The 12501-nt window shown below is 37.4% G+C and overlaps 1 protein-coding gene across 1 annotated transcript in view; it reads left to right on the forward strand.

Annotated features, from left to right (window-relative positions):
• The window catches only part of TET1 (tet methylcytosine dioxygenase 1), a 68387-nt gene that overhangs the window by 28859 nt on the left and 27027 nt on the right, over nucleotides 1-12501 (forward strand). Inside the window, exons 4-6 of the mRNA XM_065670981.1 lie at nucleotides 3318-5847; nucleotides 7064-7154; nucleotides 7794-7887. Coding sequence (XP_065527053.1) covers nucleotides 3318-5847; nucleotides 7064-7154; nucleotides 7794-7887 — 2715 coding nt within the window. The remainder of the gene's footprint in view (nucleotides 1-3317; nucleotides 5848-7063; nucleotides 7155-7793; nucleotides 7888-12501) is intronic.

Here is a 12501-nt window from a genome sequence, read left to right on the forward strand (position 1 = left end):
CTTTAGCATTGTGTTTTGATTGTGAATTGGTGAACTCTTTGCCATTACCTCAGAGGCATCTTGTGTTAAGAGTTAATACTAAAGTCTGATCCTTTCAGAGTGATGAAATGATTTACTGTAACTGGCTATTCATGTGTGCTGGAGTTGTGCTCACAGAGTGAATTTTTATGTGTGTATATAAGAGGTATTGTCCGGTTAAAGTTTAAGTAATACAGCAATGGCTACAGCAGCCTATACTCCATGATTCCTGTCCTAATAGCTCTAGCTACTTCAGAGTCTAAGCTTGAGCATGATTTGTTACTGTTTTATGTCTCCAGATAGAGTAGTACTCTCCTTAATGAGGAAGAGAGGAAATTACTTTTATTGATCCAGTTTATTCCTTACCTTTTCATTACACTTGTGTAAAAGGTTTAGAAATCAATCAGATCAGCCTTGTGAGCTTAACTTCCATGAATTTTAAGACTCTTGCTTGGAATTGTGGATCCTTGTCTGTAGTTTTCACTTTTTTTGAGTCCTTATTCAGTATTTGAAGATAGATTGCTCCTAGATTGTTCAGGTGCAAGAGGTTTTTGCTGGAATACCACTTTTGGTCTGCCAGACTTAACACTGAGGAGAAGAATCAAATAGACTCTGCCCCTGCTAGTATATCTGTATTTCTTTTTATGTTGGGAAGCAATAATTTCACATACTAAATGGAAAACCCCAGTGAAAAGTCTGGTAAGAGAGGAAAGAAAAAGGTAAATTTTAGGATCCATTTGCAGTTCAGTAGCAGAAGAGGCAAGGTAGTGCTCAAAAGAAAGAGAGGGTTTGGGTTTTTTTTAAATCAAATCTGATTTTATGATAATATTTATTCTTTGTGTGGAAAAATTTAATATTAACAAAATCATGCCAGTGATATGAATCATCTGGTTCTCTTTTCTTCCTCATTGCATGTGGGCAGCTTCCAGTAATTTTAGTGGAAATTATGATGAATGAGGTATAACTTTATTTTAAAAGTAATCACACCTTACTGCTGTGATCACTGGGGTCTTATGGGGACTCAGGGCTGCAGCTGTGTACTACTGTCAGATTAGAGAATATCCTGAGTGTTTTTTAAGCATGGCAGTGCTTTTAGGTCAGGTGAAAGTTTTTTACTGAGGAACAACATAGTGGAGAGAAGTGTGATGACATTTTTGCTCTTTGAAGTGCTGTCAGTGGACTTTGTGTCAGATCTTTAATCTCTGCTGACCATGTATGAACCTTTCTCCTTCCCCCCACCTCTCATTGCTCTCAGAGATTTATTCTTTTTAATGTAGTGACTGATACCCTCTGTAAAAATAAAGGAAAGGCAAAAATATGTTGTCATGTTGAAAATGTACAAATGCTGGGAAATTATTTTAATCTACATGCTTTTTATCTCCTTAGCCTCCTAATTGTCTAATTAAGTAATTTCTTTAATAATGGTTTTATATGGTTGGGACAACTTTTGGACTAATAGAGGTATTAGATATACTTTTGCTGAAGAAAAAGGAGCAGTTTCATATCCGTTTTTTTGTGACGTTAAGGTAATTAAAATTCAGCTTTTGCACAGGTATAAACCTGTGGAAATTAACTTTTCAGTGGTGGGCCTTTAAAATATTTTCTGATATGGTTGCAGAGGCCGATGTAATGCATTTACTCTTGCTAACAACAGAACTGCTTAACCACTTTTGTGGATCCCTTAGAAATTGCTCAGTGATCCCCATGGTCTATGGACCATTCATTGATTAAAAATCACCAGGATCCGGAGGAGTTCACACTCACAGACCCTTGGTCAGCATCTGAGAGTACTGAAAAAGCAGTAAATGAGGTATTTGAATGTAATTTCGATAGGTTTGACTTACGCTGGACATGTTTTTACACAGCATTTCCATAAGAATTCATGATGCCTCTCATATAATTGAGGGCATGCTATGGGTTCCCAGTTTAGTTTTTTATCAGGAATCAGTTGTGAGGTGGACACTGGACTCCAGATGGAGCTGGGTCTGTATGCCTTGTTTTGCCTGGGGGTTTCTGGCAATTCCATCTTGATGCTTATGATTAATTGTAAATCTATTTTGCATTTGTTCTTCTGAGTTTTCTCAGAGAAGTCCATGCACTTTAGTTGGAATGACCACAAAACCATGTCTGATTTAACTGAATGTTTTATATTAAACTGGGTGCTATTTTCTGGGAACTGCTAAGATGTACAGTGCCAGTGTGTGCCAATTAATCAGCTGTACTGCTTATCTCTGATTTAAAAATCAGTACTGGTTTACTTGTTAAAGTAGGGCTTAAGGCTACAGATGATTTAAATAACTCATAGATGTTAAAATAAGATTAAGTACCAGCACTGTCTATTGTGACTTAAAATTATTTTGTAAAAGAAAATTTAAATAAACTTTATTTAACATAATAAGAATTAGATTCCTGCCTTTATTGCTGTTTCTGCCTGAGTTCCTGCCTTTTTTTAACTTGAATTGTGTAAATCCTTACTTTATATCCATGCCATTTTAATGCTAATATACATATGCTTTCCAACACATGGTATTTTGATTGTCTAGATGCTGACATTGTTTCAGCGCTGAGTTGTATAATATCAGTGAAGATGAATAATATATTTAAGCAAATATTAGAATTTAGAGGTTATTAGAATACTGTTAAGGATAGCTTCCATAAGAGACTGTTCAGAAACCTAGAAATTACCATCTAAATACAGAAGCTAAACAGTGTTTAGGGGATAATGCTTAGGTGAGCTTATGTTAATTGGCTTACTATCCATTTAAGCTTAGGTTTTATCATTTTTTTTAAGACCTTGAAACTAAGCCTGAAAACTAGCCATTCTTGCTAGAGTGTCCAACCAAGTGTTGAATCAGTGTCTTGCTCTAGCCAAATTGGCATAATTCTGCCAAACTACTACTAAACTTATTTTGGTACAAACCTTTGTATTTCAGTCCTGCACTGAGAGACTTCCATCTGCTTACGCAAGTTCATTAAAAATTTAATCCTTAGACCTGATTTGAAATGCTGATGTCCATCCAATAATTCATTTCTTCAGTCTCCCCCCACTGCAACATGCACACAGGTTCTTCCTCCAAGCAGTGGGGAAAACCAGCTATAAATAAAGACAGGGTTTTTAGGCTTCAGAGGGGTTTATGACTTCCTGTTTCGTTGGGATTTTTTCCCCAGTGTCTGTGCCTGTGCTTGATTAGGATATTCCTCCATCTGTCAAAGTAGGGTTTAATTGCTGTAAATCTTATGCTTATTTTTAATGGTTTTTTAACAGTTGTTATAACAATATTTTTTTAATTATTTTATAGGCAAATTTAGAAAACAAACCAGTAAATGGCCGCAGACCAGAACTCATGGAATGCAGTATATGTGGTCATGGTGAAAAATACAGGGTGAAAACAAACCAAACAGTACCCATTGAAAATGTGCAGTCTAAGGAGAAAGAAAGAATGACAGGCTTAGAAGCAGAGAAGTGGGCGCATAATGAGAAGCCATCTTTTAGTGTCCATGTCAATGGAGATATCCATGGAACTGTAACAGGCAACGAACACTTGAAAAATGCTGAAGACAGTGAAAGAGCAGTCTCTCCCAGTCACTTAGCTGAGCCAAAATATTCATTTGCACAGACCATCAAAAATGGCATAAAACCCTTACATTATTCACCACCAGAAGCAGTTGCTTCACTGAAAAAAGTGTCTGTAGAGGAAAGAACAGATTTGACAAGCAACTCACATATGCAATGGACAAACAATACCAATCTGAGTAACATAGTAAACACTCTGGTGACTGGCGTTGGCTGCGTTCATCCAGAAAAACAAGGAAATGTTTTGATGAAAGAGGAAAACTGCACTTGCAGCATCTTCGAGGATTATGATAAGTCAGTTTTGCAGACAGGTTCCATTTCAGATCTGCAAGAAAGCTTGTGTTGCCCTCAGCTGCCTGAAGAGGAAGCGCATGTAGGGAAGGATGGCTTTAAAGTACCTAATGCAGAGACACAGCATGAGGATTCTTCATTCCAGCCAACTTTCTTGTCCCTGATTAAAACCAGAAATTTAACTGTAGAGCAGGTTGTAGCTATTGAAGCTTTAACACAGTTATCTGAAGTCCCTTTAGAAACAACTTCACCAGCTAAAACTGAAAGTACTGAACGTACAGAAGAAACAACTTCCAACTTGTTCCATAGTTATAAAAGGGATATCTCCTCCTCCTTCACATCTTCTGCGTTAAAAGAAATCAAAGATGCTTACTTACAGAATGAACAACAGCTCTTGGCTCACTGCACTCACTCACAGAGCCCTCTCCCTAATAAGGCAGTGTTATACAATGGCCAAAGCTCAATTTCTGATTTGTGTGAAAAACCTGCCAATCTGGCTGGTGAGATGTATAAATTACAGTTATCCTCAAAAGATACCAAAACTTTTTCTGACTTAACATCTAATGCAACATCATTTTCAGGATATACTGCCAAGAAAAATTATACTCACGATCCAGTCACCCTTGCTCGGTATTGCGATGCTTCACGTAATGTCCAGCAAACAAGTAATAACTTGGAAACTCTTGGCCAGTTAGAGCAAAACCCAACTTGTAATGATTTGAACTTGGAACCTAGTTCTTTGATTAAAGGAGGAATTCACAGCCAGGATGAAGAGGATGTAGCTACACAACTAACTCAGCTTGCAGCACTAATTGAATCAAACCAGACAAATCCTGTGCAGAAGAATGACATAAAGGCATCACTGCTTAATCTAATATCACATGAGAGGCAGCCAACATATAACCAAGATGTGTTGCAGAAAAAAGAATCTGTATTTTTTAAGCATAATCATAGTTCCTTACTGTTAAAACAGAAGCAGCCAACAAATAAAAAAGGAAATGCTGTACCATGGAAACCAAGACACAAAAAGAAGCCTCAAGAAGCACACTATCAACAAAATAATCGAAACCGGCTACAGCCGTTGTCATGCCAGCATAGTGAGTTACAGGATGTTTGGATATCATCAAAACTGCACAAGCTTGGTCAAACCCTGCCACAGGACTCCAGAACAACTCCCTCTGAAAAAAAGACTCCAAGAACCAAAGCACAGAGAGCACTGAATCAAAATTTAGCATCGCAAGAAAAAACTAGATTATTTCTCCCACAAACACAGATAAAATTCCATAGATGTTTACCTGAGATACCTCAAGAGAAAAAAAAAAAAGACATGTTATTTGGCTGTGAAGTGGTGAGTGAGCAAATCAAAACTGCCGGTTCTAGTGAGCCACTAGGCATTGATCCTCTGAAAAATGAAGTTGTTGCATGTAACCAACATAGTGACCTGTCCTCCAGTAATGCTCTGGCTCTTTCACAGTTGAAAACAGCATCCTTATTGAACACACCAAGTGAAAGTCTACAGATGTTTACAGAAAAATGCAATTCTCAGGTACAGCAAACAGCAAATGTCAGTCAGATGCATCCTTTGCCTCAAACTTCTAATCAGTCTAACCTGAGAGCTAATGAAATCCATAGTGAAGAAAAAACCTATATTCAGCAGGGTGCTGTCGAACAAGTAGATCCAAAGTCGCAGGTGCTACCTGTTTCCTGTGGTGGGGCCCAGGTACCAGGTTCTGTTGAAGCTCTCAGGAACATGGAGAATGCAGGCGAAGTGTCTGTTCTGACGCCAGCCAGTTTGGGTACTGACCACCTGCAGAGCACAAGTGACTCAGGGTGCTCTCCAGCAAAAAACACACTCAGCAGTTTCCTTGAATCACCTATGAAGTTTCTTGATACCCCTACAAAAAATTTAATAGATACGCCTACAAAAAAAGGACAATCTGAATTGCCAACTTGTGACTGTGTTGGTAAGTCTTTTTGCTAACTTTTCCTGTGCCTTTCAGATAGAGGTGTGTTATGTCGCTTCCTTTAATATGAGAAGTGTACTTGACACTTACTTAGCTGTTGCAAAAGAATCAGTGTTTCGCCATTAGGAAATGGGAGTAAATTATTTTGTCCCTTTCTGTAACTTGTACTCAGTGCTCTTTGGACCTGCAGAACATGGAAGAATTTATTATTTTTGGTAGTGCAAATGGCAGATTTACATTCTCTACTTAAATTTAAACCCAGGAGAAAAATGAGTTTTTCTGTTTGTTGTCATTGCTGACTTGTGCTCTGTGTGAATTTCTCTGCTGTATATCAGGTTCTGATTCTTATGAACTAGTTTCTGTCTGAGATGGGCTGGGTAAAAATTTCCCAGTATATTGTCATTGTGGCCTAAATGCTGTTAGGTAAGCGGCAGGGCATAGTTGTGGATGGTATTGCTACTGTCACTTAATCCTGATGACCAATGTCAGTTTGCTTTGAAGAGCCTATATCAAAGGCTATTGGGTGCCTCTTACTGGAGAGAGGAGAGGGAAAGCAGTGTTCCACTAAGGCTGCATACGTGATAATTTGCATTGCAGGATGAGATGTCAGGCCAAACTCAGTACTGAGGATTTTGCAAATACAGCTTGATTAATGGTGCTAGACATACTTTGTTTTCAGACTATCAAAGCACACAGATGGAAACACAAGTCAGAAATTTTACAACAAGTTGTACACAGTCAAATTGTTTCATCTTTGCTTTAATGTTCGGAATCAGTAGAGTGCTAGTTAAGAGGTCTGGATTATGTTTACTGTTCTGTAGTATGTGACCATCAGTTACATGTTTTTCCTCTCAATTTTCCTTTGTCTAAAATGAATTAATGTTTTCCTAGCAAGAAGAATATTGGGAAGTTTACTTAGCTTACAGCTCCTGTAATGAAGATTTGTAAAGAATGTGAAATATTACTATAATTAGGATTACTTTATAACATAAAGAATAAATGCTAGCAGATTAATAGGAGGAAACAAGTATAAGCTAATTTGGATGCCTCCGAGGAGAAAAATCTGTCATACTCTTTATTCAATGCATTTCAAGGGCAAATTTTCTGTACTGCAATTTAACTTGGAAGATGCTTCTGTAAGCTATTTCTAATCTTATTTGTAATGGTGTAAATAAATTTTGTATGTCACAACTTAGCTTTCTCAACCTGCTTACAGAGCAAATTATAGAGAAAGATGAAGGCCCATATTACACACACCTCGGGACAGGACCAAGTGTTGCTGCTGTGAGAGAAATAATGGAGAACAGGTGAGGAATATTCAGCATTTAATGCTCACAGTATTTTTAGCTGTCTAAACAGGAAAGAACAACAGCGATGAGAAAGCAGATGCTATGTTCAGCTTTGTTTTCCTAAACTTTCTCAGTACTTATTTATAAAGCGCTTTCCTGTTCAGGTGTGCATGAGGTTGGACACTAGTGTTTGGGTTCCAAACTCTCATGTTTTTCCTGAGCTCTTGCAATTTCAGGGTTGAATTTCAAGTGCAGTGTGCTCTTAGGTGCTGTTGAAGTCAGTAAGAATAACAGCAATCAGCAGCTGGCAGAATTAGCTTTTCTAGTGGTCCGTATGCGAAGAAGCTGTGGCAAACTGGACAGAAAGGTCACATTAGTGACTGAGTGCACTAGGATTTACATGCAGATAACATTTTCTTTCCCAGATAATGTTTCCTTAGTGGCAGAAAAGTGTTATCAGAAGAGAGATGTCAAAAATCACTCTTGCAAATAGGATTTTATATTTAAAAGTGTTTTTGACATTAGAAATATTTTGTTTTCTTTCTGTTCTCAGTTACGTGAAAATGAAGTTGTTATTCTTTTTTTATTGGAAAAGTGTCCTGTTTTAAAATGGTCTACAGCAGTTTGCCTAACTCATGAACTTTTTTTTTAATGTAGGTATGGAGCAAAAGGAAGCGCTGTAAGAATAGAGGTAGTGGTTTATACAGGAAAGGAAGGAAAAAGCTCTCAGGGGTGTCCAATTGCCAAGTGGGTAAGTTTTTATGTTACAGCAGTGAAATAGTTTTGTGTGGCTTTTAAATATCAAATGATGTGTAGTCCTTGATCTTAAACATAATGTGATCTTTAATGAAGATTATTTGGTTCTTTGTTCAGTTGATCTATAAGTCTGCCTGAATGATGAAGCTAAGGAAAAGAATTTATTGCTTTTTAAGTTACTGAAGATGTGGTGCTATGTGTTATGCTGTGGCTTGAATGAGTGTGAAAGAGAGACGCTTAACAGAGCTAGCAGGGATGATCAAATCAAGGGTAAGAAGACCCTGACACTGTCTGAAAGTTGGAGTGGTCCATGTTATTGGGATGGGATTGTTGCTTGGGAGAGTTGGAAAACTCTCCATAACATTTTTTAAAGCCTTTCTTAGTTGTATGAAAATCTGAAGAAAAGAGAGTGTGGTGGATCAAGAAGTTCAGTCTCATGTGCCATGGAGTACATTACTATTTTGGGGGAACTGAACTCAGTATTTGGAAATGTAAATATTATGGTGATATTTTTCACCAAAGTCTTGTCTCACATTGCTTCCTAGGAGCCAGGAAATGAGGTAACAGACACAGGCTCCAGGGGAGAGCTTGGAAAGAATTAATTGTCCTTAATCTTTGCTGAAGCCACTAAGGGAGGTAAAAAATAGACTGGAAATGTTGTAAACTGAGTTTTGGAAAATAATAAAAGAACTTAGTTGTTAAAAGAAAAAAAATTAAAATATTGCTGTGTTTGGGAATTCCAGACTTGATTGAAAAAATGATGAAGATAACTGCACGGTTAGGAGAGTAGCATTTGTAACTACCTGACAAAAACAAGGTTATTACATATTGTACGTGGATGGTATTGCATGCTAAACATTGAGTTTTGGGACAGCCAAAATGTTGGGTTTTTTTTTTACATGCAATACATAAACTTTTTCAGAAACGAATATCATATGTGCATATTGCTTCAGATAATATTTAATAACAAACCAGTGTCCAAGAAAAAAAGATGACGAAATTAATTTTATAAACAACTGACCCAAAAAGAATGGAATTATTTATCTCAGTGTTTCAACTAAATAGAACACTCAGTTTTAACTGAGGACATGAGTTAAAAATCTTACCTTAGACACAGAATCATGAGCAGTTGAAAGGAAAAAGGCATTTAAAGCTAAGTCTTGACCTTGATTTTTTTCTTTTGTCAGTATCAACATACTGTCTTTTATGTAAAAGAAACGCTAGATTTTATTGTATATCTGCATGGCTGTAGGTGTCCAACATGTGAGTACAATATGACAGTTAGAAAGCACTCATGTATACAGAAAAGGCTGTTTTAATGTACAGGGACCTGCTCTCCAGTTAGTTAGATTTTTATATGTAAAGTGTTTTGCAAGAGCAAGCTTTTAAGTTCATTAACTTGGTTTTTTAAGGTGCAAACTTCATTTATGCAGCAGTGACTGTTTTTTGTGTGCAAGTTCAGACCTAGAAGGATTAATGCTTTTCCAAAATCTGCTGTTACTGTGTGACTGTTCACTGCAAGAGTGGAAAGGAAATCAGTGAAATCTCCTGTGTAGGACTGTTCATCCTGTATAAAATCCACATATTGGGGCTGTTATTCTTAATGGGTTGCATTAACTTTTCATTGGCAATGCTAATTTTATTCCTTATAACAGAGCATATTTGGGTTTTGGCTATGACCAAAGAAACACAATTGTGAAATTTGTTTGAAAGTGTATGGAAAGAGTTTGCTGTGCTCTCTGATAATTGCAGTCACAAGGTTCTGTCAGCTGCACAGAGACTTTTACTTACTCATTTACAGTGTATTTTGGGACAGATTCATTTCTTTGCAGATGGACAAGCTATTGCCCTTAGGGTTCCTGAGAGACTTGCTGTGAGAACACCACAATGGAACTCTGCTGAAGCAAATATAAGGAAAGATTGAATGTATCTCTTGATCATACTCAACTGTTTTTCCCAATTAATTTTCCCTATTTCAACCTGCCTTACTGGTTCATTAGAAGCATTTTAAAATTAAAGGAGGTTTTCTAAAATACCTGTGTCTATACATGCTTCTGTTGCTGACTGCATTTCTTAATTCTGATTCCCTCTTAAATTGTTTTTGCTGAAGTGGCTCCAAACATGTGCCTGGTGTGTTAAACTTTTACTGAGACAAACTCTTTTTCCCTCAGAGGAGCTGATGTTTTCTTCCTTAGATTTCAGGTTACCATAAGCTTGCAGAAACTTTTCTCTTTCAGTCTTCTTTTGAGAAGGAAGAATAAACATCTGTTCTTCTGTGGGTTTTTTATGTATTATATTTTTGGTTGATATTCTGTCCCTTTGGATGTGGACAAGAGCCCTCCTATTAGTTGAACGTAAATACTATCAAAAAATGCTACCTAGATTTTGAAATGTTATGGTAGTTGTATGTGTAAGCATTAGACTGACATCCACATGAGCTAAACTGTGTGAAGTGAAGATGAGCATGCTATTGTTTTCTCTACATGCAGTGGCAAGGAGACTGCTCAACCTTTTTTTTGGTGCCAAATTGTGTTGTCTTATTTTTATGTCAAAATAGAATGAATGAAGTTTTGCCAGAGTTTTCAAATGTGTTGATATCTGTGGAGATAATAACATATTCTTCTTTATTTTCCGCTTGGATTTCTTTTGCTTTTATGCTTTGTCCAGGTTCATCGTACTTCTTCATAAAAAGTTAAAGAAAAAAAAAAGCCTCTGGAGTACTGAAATTACTCACCTGAAATTACTGTAGGCATCATCCTGCTGCTCTGAAGTCCAAGATACATGCCTCTGACCTCAGAGGAGGTCAGCTTCAGCTCTTAATATTTTCTGGATTAAACCCATTTCCTATGGGTTCCTTCTCCTGGTTTCAGTGGACGTTGGCTTGGATCAACTAAGCTGTCATTGTTATCTGTTGTCTTTATTCAGAGTTGCAATGTAATTTTTAAGGCTCCAGCTCTGAATAAAGACAAGAGGTAAGAAGTGATAAAAACACCAGATCAGGGTGGAGGTTCTTCTTGATGATATCCTGTCTCCAGCACTGACTGATAGCAAAAAGGTGTAAGACCAGGGCAGTTGCTTCCCAGAAGACTTGCTTAGTTTCCAGTAATTCACAGCTCTGTGGTTCCCCAAGCTGGAGGCAGTGTCTTTGTTTTGAGTTGCCTTTCACAAATGTTGTCATCTTTACTTCTCCTTCTTGTTCTCTTATGCTAGGAGTTAAAATGCTGGCATAATATTTTCAGCCTTGTGCTCTGTTCCCGGTAATTCCTAGCAGTTGTTGCTTTTTCTCCACTGCAGAGCAGCGATTTGGCATTTTGATAGCGCTTGCTATCATTATGCCAGCTTCTTATTCCTGCATGGTAATGGCTAACTCACAGTCCATCTCTTATCTAAAAATAGAATTGTTTTCACCATGTGCATTAAATATGCACATTTTCAGTTAATTTTATCTGCTATTTTACTGCCCACTCAGCAGTGCAGATTTCTCCTTCGTTTGCGAATTGAGCTTGTCTTCACTACTCTGAATTGCTTAGTATCACCAACAACTGTTGTCATCCTTTTAACCTTAACAAACATGCTGAAGAACACAAGCTTGACCACAGTTCTACAGAGCTCCCACTGGAGATATACCAGCCTTGGTTTCATGTCTTTTCACCAGTTATTCATGCGTAGTCCTTTGATTCGTCCCTAGACACATTAGGGCTTTTAAAAAGCCTATATCAAGGGACCTTACTGAATGGCTTTTGGAAATCTAGAAAGAGCTGGAGTTTGACCGAGCTGTGAATTTCTTTCAGAAAAGTTTATTTGACTTCTCCCTGTGTATCACAGTTTCCTGTGTGATCACTGCTTTGCCCCACACAGATATCAGGCTAATTTGATCACTGAATTGATGTACTTTTTCAGGATCTTTGTAAAACATATCATCTTGGTAATCTTCAGGCCCTCTGGTACTAATGTATTATAAATCAAGACAATACACATCACAATACCTCAGTTGTTTCATCTTTGAGTTTCTTTGGCGGATCCCATCTGAACTTTACGGGGGGGTGGGGGTGTATTTGTTTAGTTTTGGGGGGTTCTTTTGTCACTACTGTCCTCTAACCACTTTTGGCTTTAACTTCAGGGAAAAAATCCTTGGCTGTCCCCTGTGAAGGTTTCTGTCATAGGAATCTTCCTAAATTTCTTGTTTGTGAATACAGCAGAACTGGATTTTGCATCTTGAGCCTTCTCTTCTCTGAGTGCTGGAGTTTTTTTTATTTTAAATGGTTGGATGATCTGTTGGCCCTTCAGATTCTGTTAGCCTTATGGCGGGCCTAATTTGTCTGAAAATACGGTATTATGGGGCTTTTGCAGGTAGTTTCTCAAACTTTTTCACTTCTGTACTGTTTGCCTTTTTTGTTTTTATAACTTGACAGATCTTTATTATGTTTTCTGTAGTGTTGGGTGTATATTAGTAGGATATATAAAAAAATAGGGGTGGATTAAAAATGGATAAAAAACCTGATTACAAATACTTTTAAAATACAGTTAAATTTGAAATTACAGTCCTGTACAGACCTGAACCTAATGTTAGCCACTGAAATTAAGCAGCTATTTAAATGCAATGCATAGA

Source organism: Lathamus discolor, chromosome 3 (assembly GCF_037157495.1).
Source record: "Lathamus discolor isolate bLatDis1 chromosome 3, bLatDis1.hap1, whole genome shotgun sequence".
NCBI classification, from domain to species: domain Eukaryota; kingdom Metazoa; phylum Chordata; class Aves; order Psittaciformes; family Psittacidae; genus Lathamus; species Lathamus discolor.